Genomic DNA, 14,784 nt, shown 5'->3' on the forward strand with positions numbered 1-14,784 from the left:
TCTCCTGCAGAGCATCCCACCCAGACCCAATCCCCGTAACCCCATGTATTTACTCTGCTAATCACCTAACTTACACATCTTGGGACACTAAGGGGCAATTTAGCATGGCCAATCAACCTAACCTGCACATCTTTGAACTAAGATGTTTGCCTTATAGCTGAGAAGGTTAAGTAGAGATATGATAGAGACTTTTCAAATCATGAAGTGCTCAGACAGAGTCAATCAAGAAGAATCAACAACCGAGGGCACAGATATCAGGTGATTATTGTAAAACTAGAGGTAATACGAGGAAAATAATTTTTATATGAGTGGTTGAGATTAGGATAACAACTTGAAGGAGAAAAAAATCAGGCCCATGAAGAATGGGGAATGGTACTAGCTGGATTACTTTTCAAGAGTCAGTGCAGTCTCAATGTGTCAAAAGACCATCTTCTGGGTTGTACAATTCTATGAGTCCTTTGTACATGTAATCTAGCTCAGATATCGATGATACGTTTCCAAGGCTTATCAGGTAGTCTATTTAGCTTGCCACAAATCCTCAATGTCAAGAATTAAGTTTACAACCAGCATTTAGGTTATACACTGAGGTTACAATTGATAATTTAGTTAGGCTTTGAGATTACAGTTGGTATTTAGGTTTAAGTATCAAGGTTTATAAACAGAGTTTTAATTAATTATGCATTGAGGTTATAATCAGCATTTGAGGCAGTGGCTACTAGTCAGAGTATAAACCATTACACACATGAAGACACATTAAACGGAGTGCAGTATCTCAACCATAACTGGGTTCTCTTGGTTACAGTACAGTAAGCTACGTTCAAAGTCCAAGACTGCCAGACAGTTCAGCAAGGCATTCAATGTGACAACTTAATATACGAGCTGACCTCCAGAAGGCCGACTTTATGGTTCTGTCTGCAAGCTTCCTCTTGGTAGTTTGTGGTGAACTTTCCATAGCCAAAGGGCATTGAATCAATTGTGGTCCTTCAGTTGTTGCCCTGACTGTGGTCAGTTAACTCAGCATGGAACATAATCTGGTTTGTCTGACAAAACAATATAGAAAATGCCATTACAGGCCCTGCAATGAAGTCAGAGTGGGAGATTCTAATTTTAAAAAATAAATTTACTGTAACTGTATTCGGTAATGGTACAGTCCATGTGATAATAGGGCAGCACGGTGGGACAGTGGTTAGCACTGCTGCCTCACAGTGGCAAGGACCCAGGTTCAACTCCCGGCTTGGGTCGTTGTCTATGCGGAGTCTGCAAGTTCTCCCCGTGTCTGCGTGGGTTTCCTCCCACAGTCCAAAAGAAGTGCTGGTTAGATGCATTGGCCATGATAAATTCTCCCTCAGTGTACTTGAATAGGCACCGGAATGTGGTGACTAGGGGATTTTCACAGTATCTTTATTGCAGTGTTAATTTAAGCCTACTCGTGACACTAAGAAATAAACTAAAAAGAGTGATATTTCTTATGCTCTTATTAAAATTGATTCTGGTTTCAAGCTAATATTGGACCAAATGATGTAAAGTAAATAAATAGGAAAGTATCATGCCACTGAATTGCTTTAATTTATAACTTTGTAATGGTACCTCAAAATAAATCTTAACTGGGTACATTCTGTGCACAGAGCTCAGCCTTTTAAAACACAGGTGTAGCTATCCACTGATGTACAAACATTACACAGCAGAGTCCTTTACATAAATGCAGTGCACAATTGGTTCAAGTGCTGCAAAATACAACGTCTAAAAGATTACCAACATTTCACCATAATTATACATCATTACAATAGCACAATTTTGGTCAATAGTTACAACATACAGCATTATAACAAAGCAGTGTGTATACGTATTCTTACTTTGAATATTCATATCCACTTGATTTGATAAAATTAAAGTAAAACCCAATCATTTAAACAGAAACAGATGGGATTGTTTTGATTAACATCATCTCAATTAAAGTATTACTATTGGGTATTCAACCACACCAGTGATGATTTACATAAGATCAGAAGAAATAGGAGCAGTAATAGGCCATTCGGCCTCAAGAGCCTGCTCTTCCTTTCAATAGGCCACACTGATTGTGGCCTTAACTCCCCTTTCCTCCCTGCCACCCCCATAACCCTTGCCAATCAAAAATCTTTCTAACTGTGCCTTGAATATACTCAATGACCCAGCCCCCATTGTTCTCTTTGGAAGAGAATTCTAAACACTAATGACCCTTTGAGACATGAAATTCATTTTCAGCTTCATCTTAAAAGTGAGGTCTCTTAGTTTGAAACTGTGTCCCCTTGTTCTAAATTCCCCCTGTCAAGCTCCGTCAGAATTTTATACTGTACTTTTCAATAAAATCACTTCTCATTTGGCCACATTTGGAGTATTGCATGTAGTTCTGGTCACCACACTACCAGAAGGACATGGAACTTTGGAGAGAGTGCAGACAAGGTTCACCAAGATGTTGCCTGGTCTCGAGGGTGTTGGCTATGAGGAGAGATTGAATAAACTAGGATTGTTTTCACTGGAAAGATGGAGGCTGAGGGGGAGACCTGATAGAGGTCGACAAAATTATGAGAGGCACAGACAGGGTTGATAGTCAGAGGCTTTTTCCAAGGGTAGAAGTGTCAATTACAAGGGGGCACAGGTTCAAGGTGAGAGGGGGGAAGTTTAAGGGAGATAGTTCAAGGGAGATGTGCAGGGGAAGTTTTTCATGCAGAGGGTGGTGGGTGCCTGGAATGCTGCTGGAGGAGATGATGGAAGCAGGCATTTTGGCAACATTTAAGAGGCATCTGAATGGGCACATGAATAGGGAGGGAATAGAGGGATATGGACCAAGTAAGGGCAGAAGGTTTTTCCTTTAGTTTAGTTAGGGCATCATGATCGGCACAGGCTTGGAGGGTCAAAGGGCCTGTTCCTGTGCTGTACTTTTCTTTGTTCTTCTGAACTGCAATGAGTACAAGCCCAAGCTCCTCATCCTGATTTGCATTTAAATACTATTCTTAGTGCAGAGAATGTGGCAATGCACTTTTCAGAGGAGTAGAAAAGGGGAATGGATAAGGGAATGGATGTCAAGACATGGAAGAGGATATTAGGAGCAGTGACTGAAAGCTTGGATTTTGAGAAGGATTTGAAAGGTATAAAAATGAGAGACGGGGTTTCATGAAATAAAATAGGACGGTGGTGACGGAAGGTTCTGCTACCAATGTGAGAAGTGGATGGAGAAAAAGGCAGAGTTGGAAGATCAAAGATTGTCGGTGGAAATCCCATGCTGAACAAGGGTTGAGATAAGGTAGGTGGGGGGGGGGGGGGGGGGGGGTTGGAAGGATTTGAATGTGAAGATAAGAATTTTAAACTTAATATATGATGGAACTGGAAGTCACTGTAGCTCAGTAAAGACAAATGCAATGGATGAGCATTTTGGACCAGTTGCAGATTATGGTGGATGGAAGACACAAAGCTAGCGAGGAAGATACGAGAGAATATGTCAATGTAAGAGCAACACAAGTCCCTAGTCATACGAATTAAGTCTGCAGGAGTGGGGATCATATTTTGAAAATGCATTAATTACTAGAAATTGTTTATGATTGAGTATCATTTATATCTTGTTACTTTTGCAAATCACCCTCTGCATAGTTACTGCCCATTGTTTGGCCCAAAGCAGGTGAAATAATTCTATTTCCCCAGTTTTGCCTTCTCACATTTTCAAGTAACAGAATAATTACTGAAATTAATCTATTTCCTACCCTCAAAGCCTATCAAAAACTTAGAACTGTTTCTTATCAACTGATTGGATTTTGCTTTAACCTAATGAGGATATCAGAGTATTAAGAGGATATGAATATTTCTTGATATATAATACAAGATTGAATTATTGCATGGCAATATCTTTGTACAATATTCCTTAATTATTACCAGTCACAGTGTGCATCCTGGCTTATAATAGAAAATATCAATTATAAGTATTCATATTTCTAAATGAACTTGAGGCGAAAGTGCGTATATACTTTTTAAAAAAGATGTCAGTTACTTTCTGAAAGTGCATTTGGAATGGAAAGTATAAGAGTAGATAATGTTAGTCTTTTTTCATAGATCTGGAAAAAAAACTCCTTTAAGGTACTGGTTGTCCTCTTTGACCACCAACCGTCTTTTTTTAGCTTCTCTAAGCTCGAGTGCAGCGGAAATTGACAGCAGAGAAGCAGCGTCCCATACTCTGACACAGAGGAGAAATAAACATGTCCATGATAGTTTTCCAGATGATTCTGAAGGAGGGCAGGATCATCATAAAGGTCTTAACGATGGGCATCAGAAACCTGAAGTTAAAATGTTGGACTCAGTTACTCACAATCATCTTACAGATTCATAATGACACAAGTCAATGTGTGGAAAACTCAGCATTTTAATCTGTGCAATTTAACTCTGTACTCAAAGCTGCAACAACCTCCAACCACAAATCAATTCCATACTGTCACTGGTAGATGCCTGGAATTAATAGGCTTTGTAGTTTTTGTATTTATTTTAGCTCCCAGCCTGTTAATTGTATGTATGTGAACCAATTAAGGATACAAATGGGACAGCGAATATCCCATATAATAAATTTGTCGAAATCCAAGCTCATTTGAACTCAGGACTTCGACCTGTTGTTTTCTCCTCCCCCTTTATATCTGTAAAAGGCACTTCTCCCACCTCATCGTGCTTATTTTGATGAGGAATCCCACCTGAAACATTAAACTTTCTCTTTCAGAAACAAACTGTCTTGGAGATCTTCAGTATTTTCTCATTTTTATGCATTTCAATTTTGCACTCTTGTCCTTTTTGTAATATTAAAATGTTCTATCACACTGATTATCCTTGTGCCAAATATGTTTTTCTATTCTATCTGAATAATGGTTAAACTTTTAAAATGTTAAAATTTAAAATTTCTTTAAAAATAAGGTAGGAAAATTTGGAAGCAACATCTAATAACTCCTTTTAAGACAACATTGGTCTTTCATCACATTTGTTGCCAAAATATACAGTCCTTGCACGCGGTTTTCCAACATATTTTCAGCCAGTATTAAGCGCATTCTGGCTACCAATCAAATGCATAGCTTAAAGGGTCGAAAAATTTGGGGCTTAAATTAATGAGTTGTGTGCGCAACAAGAATATGTCCAAATCTCTGATATTTTATGTTGTCTACCATTCCCTGCACCCAAGCACAACTCTTCCCATAAAACTGGCCACATCTCAAGTTATAAAGCCTTATATATGAATTATATATCTGCAGCTGTGCTTTCTCAGAGGTACTTTGAAACTTATGACCAAATTTTCAGATGCTGTAGCAAAATAAGTAATGCTTCTGACATTTTCCTTCTCGGCCTTTAGGCAAAGATCAAGTGTAGTATCTGTTCTTATCAGTTTAATCAGTTACATGGGTAAGATGGGCATAGAGGGATATGGGCCAAATGCAGGCAATTGGAAATAGTTTAGTGGTAAAAACTGGGTGGCATGGACAAGTTGGGCCAAAGAGCCTGTTTCCATACTATAAACCTCTATGACTAACTATTTTCGCACTTTTCTTAGCCCTTACTAAGACATGATCTGTATCATCTGTTTGCTTCAACACATTTATAAGGAATAAGCATAAGTCACACTAAAAGTTTAAAGACTTCCCTGATTGCAGGTACTTAACCATTTGTAATTCATTTCACAAAACAATTGGAAACAATTAATTCTGCCCAGTTGGTCTGTCCTGGTGTTTATGCTCCACATGAGCATCCACCCACCATATTTTGTCATTATCCTTCTATTCACGTCTCCCTTGTTTGTTTATCTATCTTCCTCTTAAAAACATCAATGCTATTCAACTAGATTACTCCATGGAAACTCAGTAACTGAATTTCAATCCAAGTTCCAAATTCTAACCAATCTCCCAGTAAAGAAGCTTCTCTTGAAATTCCATTTCGATTGTTGAGTGACTATCCTATACATAACAGAAAGAGTTTTTTCCATCTTTTTGCCCAGCCTGGGTGGCATGGTGGCACAGTGGATAGCACTGCTGCCTCACAGTGCCAGGGACCCGGGTTCAATTCCAAGCTTGGGTCTGTGCGGAGTCTGCATGTTCTCCCCATGTCTGCATAGGTTTCCTCCGGGTGCTCCGGTTTCCTCCCACAGTCTGAAAGACATGCTGGTTAGGTGCATTGGCCATGCTAAATTCTCCCTCAGTGTAACTGAACAGGCGCTGCAGTGTGGTGACTAGGGGAATTTTACAGTAACTTAATTGGTGTTAATGTAAGCCTACTTGTGACACTAATAAATTTTTAAAAAGCCTGTTCAATTCTTCCAGTATTAGCTCCTGTTGCTTTCTTTCTGGATGTCCTTTTCGGATTCTATCTCTGTTACAAACTTCCTTCACTAACAGTAATTGGCCTGTAATTTTGCTTGGAAATATATGAACATAGGGACAGGCATAAACTCTTCAGCCCCTTCAATCCTGTTCTGCTATTCAGATCGTACCTGATTTGCATCCTAACTGCATCTACCTGCTGCTGTGCATGAATGGTGTTTGAATGAATTGAAACTTGATAAGAGAAATGTATCAGCCCAGAGGTTGCTGTCAAAATTATGTAATTTAATGGTGCACTGTTATTAATGTGTAAGCGTTAATGTCAGTGCTGAGATAGTGCCTGTTTTTAAAAATCACATTTTCCTTCCTGCATTTTATTCCTTGCTTTCTCTTACTTTAATCCTTCTTTCTCTCTTCTCTTTCTATATCTCATTTGATTGCAATTCTTCTCTTATCTGTAGTTCCTTTTTATTTTTCAGTTCTTCACTCTCAGTGACTAAGGAGGTAGACTGGTGGTTCCTTCAGTTGCCTGTCATCTGGTCGCACTTCCAGCAACTTACAGGGGAAAATAATCTTGAGTTGAGGCATAGAATCCCTACAGTGCAGGAGGCCATTCGGCCCATTGAACCAACTCTCCAATAGAGCATCTTACCCAGGCCCTATCCCCGTAACCGCATATATTAACCCGGCTAATTCCCCTAACCTGTACATCTTGAGACACCAAGGGACAACTTAGCATGGCCAATCCACCTAACCTGCACATCTTTGGACTGTGGGAGGAAACCGGAGCACCCGGAGGAAACCCACGCAGACACAGAAAGAATGTGCAAACTCCACACAGACAGTGACCCAAGGCCGGGAATCGAACTGGGGTCCCTGGCGCTGTGAGGAGGCAGCGCTAACCAGTGTAAAATACTAAGCAAGAGGGAAGAAGTCAAACTAACTGAGGACGCTGTGATATTCTCCACTCTAGCAAATAGCTCAGAGCTTTCTTGAGGCTCTGACTGTTTATTCTGATTTACACCCTATTTTTCCATGCAGGCTATTGGATTGATAGGGAATTTTGAGATTGGGGGGGAATAGGTGTGGGAATAGCACCCACACAAGAAGTTCAAGATCAACATTTCTGCAGTGCCATACAAGGTTTGGTTTCTGTTGGCAAACCGAGCCTCTTATTAGCCGGAAATAAACTCCTGTCTTAGCATAATAAGAATTACCCTCGAAGATAAACGTTTCCTTATCCAGGACAAATAATTTGTAATGAGTGAGCAATGGGTGCAGGCAGGTTGCAAAACAAAACACTTCCTGGATTTGGGGAGAAGGTTAGACTTACCAAATGTGGATGTAACTAATGATTGCAAAGAAAATGCCAATGGCAAAGGCGAGGGGGATGGCGAGGAACAGTGTGAGCACTTTGTACAGCACGAATTTACTGAACTCGAACGAGACGTGGCTGCAAATCCAAACTCCGTCGAAAGTTTGCGTGGCTGCCGGTTCCGCGATCACATCTTCGAAAGAAACCTGTAGGGCGACAGAGAGAAAGGGAGATGCAGAGTACACCATGTCAGTATAGGCACCATGTCAGCACGCCTTTTTAAACATATAGAATAGGGGGAGACACTTCAAAATAACAAATTCAACTCTTTAATCCTTTCTACATTATCTCTATCCTCTGTACAATAAGGAAAGGGGGGGGGGTCTGCTTGACACTAATCTGATACAAATTACTCACAACTCCCCCTTTATTGGAGTCTTGTCCTCAACACATTAAGGGAAATTGTATCTGCAGCCGTATTGTATTGCAAGCTGCTATTCGGCCAGGTGAGCGGGGCAGGGTGAATAGGGGGTAGGGAACTGGGTGTATCCGAGCTCTCACCTTGACATGAGTGTTGATTCCGTTAGGGTCTCTCTTGCGGCGCTCCTTCTCTTCCGGCAGCGTTTCTTCCCGGCGAGGAAGCAATCTGGTCGATTTCAAAAACTCATCATCTTCAAACTTCACCCCGCTCTCCATTGGACCCGTTTCCTTTCCCATTTCTCTCCCCCCGCCGCCGCCGCTTCTGACTCCACTTCCTCTCCTTGTTCACACTCTTCCTGCAGTTCTGCCCCGGCTCGATGGGCGAATGGGGGCGGTGGGTCAGAGCCACGCCCGCAGCTAGGGCGCTGTCAGCTCAGCTCAGCTAGTCTCACAGCCCTGCTGCAGCAAGCGAGCCATCTATCCCTCCCCCCACCCCCCAAAACAAGGATCTCCAAAAATAACACCCACTGAGCACCTTGGAGAGATCTGGGAGCGACTGTAACTGGGGTGGGGAGGTTACAAATTCACTAACAAAATGGGCAAGCTTCCTGTGTCTGTGTATGTTTCAGCCAATTCTGCAATTTCACTCAGCCGATTATCAAGTGGACGGATGCAACAACTCCTTTCCCACCGAATTCCCATTCCTTCTGTAACCCAAATCCCAAAGCTTATTTCAGCACAAAGGCACTCCCTCCTGCTTTTCTTTTCTTGGGGAAAGGGGGTGACCTGGGGTGCTGTGTAAACCGCACATCGATACTCAGTTGGTGTTATTCTTTTTCAAAATGTGTTTTTCTATTATTATTCATTCATGGCGAGTGGGCGTTGTTGGCATAGCTGGCATTTGTTGCCTTTGTGAAGGTGGAGGCCAGCCACTTGAACCACTGCAGTCTGTGCGAGGTACTGTCACCGTGTTGTTAGGGTGTTTCAACAATGTTGACCCAATGTCATGGAAGGAATGGCTACATCGTTCCAACAGTAAGAAGTCTCACAACACCAGGTTAAAGTTCAACAGGTTTATTTGGTAGCACAAGTCTTTGGAGTGTCGCTCCTTCTTCAGGTGAGCGAGGAGTTGTGTTCACAAACATGGTAGATATAGACACAAACTCAATTTACAAGATAATGGTTGGAATGCAAGTCTTTACAGGTAATCAAGTCTTAAAGGTACAGACAATGTGAGTGGAGAGAGGGCCAAGCACAGGTTAAAGAGATGTGTATTGTCTCCAGCCAGGACAGTTGGTGAGATTTTGCAAGCCCAGGCAAGTCATGGGAGTTACAGATAGTGTGACATGAACCCAAGATCCCGGTTGAGGCTGTCCTCATGTGTGCGGAACTTGGCTATCAGCCCCACTTCTTGCCTTCAAATAACCGCACAACCTCAAACAGACCATTGTCCGCAGCAAACTACCCAGCCTTCAGGAGAATAGTGACCACGACACCACAGAACCCTGCCACAGCGACCTCTGCAAGACGTGCCGGATCATCGACACGGATGCCATCATCTCGCGTGAGAACACCATCCACCAGGTACACAGTACATACTCTAGCAACTTGGCCAACCTTTTCTACCAGATAAGCTGCAGGAAAGGATGTCCCGAGGCATGGTACATTGGGGAGACCATGCAGATGCTACGACAACTGATGAATGAACACCACTCGACAATTACGAGGCAGGAGTGTTCCCTTGCTGTCGGGGAACACTTCAGCAGTCACAGGCATTCAGCCTCTGATCTTCGGGTAGCATTCTCCAAGGCGGCCTTCACGACACATGACAACGCAGAATCACTGAGCAGAAACTGATAGCCAAGTTCCACACACATGAGGACGGCTTCAACCGGGATCTTGGGTTCATGTCACACTATCTGTAACCGCCACGACTTGCCTGGGCTTGCAAAATCTCACTAACTGTCCTGTCTGGAGACAATACACATCTCTTTAACCTGTGCTTAACGCTGTCTCCACTCACATTGTCTGTACCTTTAAGACTTGATTACCTGTAAAGACTCACATTCCAACCATTATCTTGTAAATTGAGCTTGTGTCTATATATGCCCTGTTTGTGAATACAACAGCTCACTCACTTGAAGAAGGAGCGACACTCCGAAAGCTTGTGCTACCAAATAAACCTGTTGGACTTTAACCTGGTGTTGTGAGACTTCTTACTGTGCTTACCCCAGTCCAACGCTGGCATCTCCACATTATATCGTTCCAAATCGGACGTTTGACTTGGAGGTGAGCTTGCAGTTGGTGGTGTTCCTATGTACCTGTTGCCTTGGTCCTTCCAGGTGATGGGTTTGGGAGATGCTATTGAGGAGGCCTTTGCGAGTTCCTACAGTGCATCTTGTAGATGGTACACACCATCTGTTGAAGGTGGTAGATATGGTGCTAATTAAGTGGCCTGTTTTGTTCTGAATGATCAGGTTTCTTGTGTTGCTGTAGCTGCACTCATTTAAAACAGTGGAGAGTATTCCATCACACTTCTGACTTGTGCTTTGTAGACGATGGATAAACTTTAGAAAGTCAGGAGGTGAGTTACTCACCACAAAATTCCCAGCCTCTGACCTGCTCTTGTAGCCACAGTGTTTATATGGCTGATCCAGTTCAGTTTCTAGTCAGTGGTGGCCCCCAGAATGTTGCTGATAGGTATTTGATTTCTCTGGTTGGAGATGGTCATTGCCTGGCACTTGTATGGCACAAATGTTACTTGCCACTCATCAGCCCAAGCCTGAATGTTTTCCCGATCAGGTACCGGCTGGTTTATGATCTGAAAAGTTGCAGGTAAAACTCAACACTGTGCAATCGTCAGTGAACATCCTACTCCTGACCTCATGATGGGGGAAACATGATAGATGGAGCAGTTGAAAATGGTTGGGCCTGTGGCTCTGCCCTGAGGAATTCCTGCAAGAATATATTGGGCTAGATGAAAAAATCACAGTCAATCTTGGAATCATAGAATCCCTACAGTGCAGAAGGAGGCCATTCGGCCCATCAATGTTCACTACTTTCTTATTGTGCACAGTCTGTTCACTTTAATGCGTGGAACATTTCATTTTGTTATGTGATGGCTGTGCACATGCTTTATCTAAAATGGGACAACTTGTGGTCAGCCTGTGCAGTACCCTCTGGGTTACTGTGCATCCATACACTTATGCACTTGATCACAATCACCTTCCTTTGGGCTAGGATTGACTCTGTGGAGAGATTTCCCTCTGATTATTTTACTTTAATTTTACTAAGCCTTTTAACTTTGATGACATACTCGCTCAAATGTTACATAGAAACATAGAAAATAGAAGCAGAAGTAGGCCATTCGGCCCTTCGAGCCTGCTCCACCATTCATTTTGATCATGACTCATCATCAAATTCAATATCCTGACTCCAACTTCTCCCCTTATCCCTTGGTCTCATTAGCCCCAAGGGCTCTATCTAATTTCTTCTAATAACCTTGATGTCAAGGGCAGTCACTCTCACCACACCTCTGGAATTCGACTCTTCTGGCAATGTTTAGCACAGGGCTTTAATGAAGTCTGGAGCTGAGTGAACCTGCTGGAATCCAAACTAAGCTTCAATGAGCAGGTTGTTACTGTGTAAGTGTTGCTTGATAGCACTGTTGATGACACCTTCCATCACTTTGCTGATGACCAAGAGTAGACTGATGGGGCAGTAATTGGCCATGTTGAACTGTTCTCCCTTTTGTGGACAGGACATACCTGAGCAAGTTTCCACTTTGGAGGCTAAATGCCAGCAGTGCTGTAGCTGAGCTGGAACAACTTAACAAGAGGCAGAGTTAGTACTAGTCTTCAGCATTTCAGCTGGAATATTGTTGGGGCATTTAGCCTTTGCTGTATTCTGGGTGTTCAGCGATTTCTAGATACCATATAGAGCAAATCAAATTAACTGAAGATTGGCTTCTGTGATGAATGACTGAGGAGGAAGCCAAGATGGATCATTCATAGAATCCTTATAGTGCAGAAGGAGGCCATTTGGCCCATCAAGTCTGCATTGACTCTCCAAGGAGCATCCTACCAAGGCCCTATCCCCATGACTCAACATATTGACCTCACTAATCCCCCTAACCTACATATTCTGGCACACGAAAGGGCAATTTAGCACGGTCAATCCACCTGACCTACACATCTTTGGAGCGTGGGAGGAAATCGGAGCACCCAGAAGAAACCCACGCAGACACGAGGAGAACGTGCAAACTCCACACAGGCAGTCACCCGAGGCGGGAATTGAACCTGGGTTCCTGGCACTGTGAGGCAGCAGTGCTAGCCACTATGCCACCGTGCCGCTCTTGGCAATTTGGTTAAAGATGATTGTAAACAGTTCACATTCCACCTGCAGGTTCCCCTCCAAGCCACACACCATCCTGACATGGAACAATATCACTGTTTCTTCATTGAAAATTCTGGAATTGCCTCCCTAACAGCACCATGGGTGTATCTACACCTCATGGGCTGCAGCAGTTCAAGAGGCAGCTCACTGCCACTTTCTCAAGAGCAATTTGGAGTGTGCCTTATCAGCAAGACCACATCCCATGAGAGAATATTGAAAACAACTCAGTCTTGTCTTTTACACTTGTATGCTGGGCTGCCCCATCACTGAGGAAGGGAATGTTTATTGCTGTTATTCTTTCTTCATGTGTCTTTTAAAAGATGAGCCGGTTTGTTGGTTGAGCCAGCTATCGGGAGCAACTATTTCAATCCAGCTATGGTGGCTGCAAATGCAAAAGTCTGCGCTGATTTTGACCGGCACCTTTTAAAAAGGCCAAGGCAATAAAAACTTCCATATCTGGGGCACTTGTCAAAGAGCTAACTACTCGAGAAGAGAAAGCAGGATATTTTAATATTTAAACTAAACTAAATTCTGTGGAAAGAAATATGTGGAATGTCTTAGTTGCATGGTAAAGGTTAATCTATTCTACTTAAGCAATATTTTTAAACTGCAGATCTGGAAGAGTTACACTGCAAAATTCAATGTTCCATGAGTGAGCTATGACTAAAATGGAATGCTTTTTTGGCTTTGGCTTGATGGCAGACCATTTAAGACCAGTTACAATACGTAGAGGATATGATATTCAATTGTGCAGTGCTGCCTTTAATGGAGCGAAAGAGGCCGAAGGCTACTTCTGTGGGGTGCCCGTCACCCCCAGCTATTTCTCTCAAGGTCCTTATGCTGTGTGGTGAGGGGCACATGTAGGGACCACCTTTGCTTCATCATTAGCCCTTGTGTTAATGCTGTCCTTATGCCAGGATATCAAATTTGGCAACAAATTCTTTGATTACTCTGCGAGAAGTAAGTTTTTTGCTGCAAAGTAGGTCTTGCATTTGCATTATTTAAAGGATCAAGCACTTAAATTACAGGTACTGTTATGTGAATTTTGAGAACATTTTCTGTTGCAATTTTCAGTTGGAAGCACGGTGGCACAGTGGTTAGCACCGCTGCCTCACAGCACAAGGACCCAGGTTCAATTCCCAATTTGGGTCAATGTCTGTGTGGAGTTTGCACATTCTCCCTGTGTCTGCCTGGGTTCCCTCTGGGTGCTCCGGTTTCCTCCCACAGTCCAGAGATGTGCGGGTTAGGTGGATTGGCCATGCTAAATTGCCCCTGGGGGGAATTGTCAGGGGAACTAGCTAGAGTAAATGCATGGGTGGGATTGTGATCAGTGCAGGCTCAATGGGCCAAATGGCCTTCTTCTGCACTGTAGGATTCTATGATTCTACGATACTCTGGGGTGTTTTTGCAGGTGTTGCGGTGAGTTCCTGGAGGACTAGGTGGCTTGTCCACACAGAGTCCACTCTCTTTGGACCTGATACCTGAAGAGAGAGAGAGAGGGAGAATGTTTGTATTTGTATATAATACTTTGATATTTTTGTGGAGTATAGATTGAACAGCTGGGAGTTGCAAAATTGAGTAGCTGTAGTGGAAAACTGGCAGAAGAATGTAATTACAACATGGCAATCACATCTTGTATTCTCCCTCCTACTCCTCTGGTGTTCCTCCCTCAATTATTCCTCGATCCGCCCATTTGGCCTTTTCTAAACAAGGCCTCATTCTCTACTTTCCTTACCAAGCCCCACCTTCCACAAGATATCCTCCCTCAGCCTTTGCACCGAACAATTCATTAACAGTGCAAAGTTGTTAGGTTTCATTTCTGGAAGAATAGAATACAAAAGTAGGGAGGTAATGTTACATTTATATAGCACTTTGATTCGACCATACCTGGAGTACTGTGTACAGTTCTCGTTCTCATAACAGAAACATAGTATTGGAGAAAGTGCAGAAAAGATTTACATGGAAGCAATCAGAATTGACAGCATAAACTATCATCTCTTAGTCATATTTGAATTCCAGCCTCCTTAAGATATGGGCTAACATAGCCTCTCCTCCTTTCCCTAAGCATTTGGGTAGGATTGGTGAGCTGAATCTCACCCAGTCTACTCACTCACTTGCTGTCTGGACAGTAAAATCACTAAAAACATTTGGCAAATGATGTGTTGCCACTCCATGTGTATCTTGTGTTACCAGAGAGCCAATGAGACTCCATCCAAAATTATGCTGGTTTTCTTTTCAAAGAATAGATTGGGAGTTGGGAAGTGGCTTACAACCATCCCATGTTGTTTGTGGCATCAATAGCAGACAGTATTGAATTATTGAAGTCGAGCTTTATTTTAA

The 14,784-nt window shown here is 42.7% G+C and overlaps 1 protein-coding gene and 1 pseudogene across 1 annotated transcript; one reads left to right on the top strand and one right to left on the bottom strand.

Annotated features, from left to right (window-relative positions):
* Window positions 1–1,548: 1,548 nt before the first annotated feature.
* On the bottom strand, window positions 1,549–8,428 carry LOC144498571 (caveolin-2-like). Its single transcript, XM_078219881.1, has 3 exons — window positions 8,191–8,428; window positions 7,648–7,835; window positions 1,549–4,301 (listed from the first exon to the last, which is right to left on the bottom strand). The coding sequence occupies exons 1-3, from the start codon at window positions 8,344–8,346 to the stop codon at window positions 4,151–4,153; spliced, it is 495 nt and encodes a 164-aa protein (XP_078076007.1). The 5' UTR covers window positions 8,347–8,428; the 3' UTR covers window positions 1,549–4,150.
* Window positions 5,335–5,435, top strand: LOC144499379 (U2 spliceosomal RNA; annotated as a pseudogene).
* Window positions 8,429–14,784: the final 6,356 nt, after the last annotated feature.

This window comes from Mustelus asterias, chromosome 9, assembly GCF_964213995.1.
Source record: "Mustelus asterias chromosome 9, sMusAst1.hap1.1, whole genome shotgun sequence".
Taxonomy (NCBI): domain Eukaryota; kingdom Metazoa; phylum Chordata; class Chondrichthyes; order Carcharhiniformes; family Triakidae; genus Mustelus; species Mustelus asterias.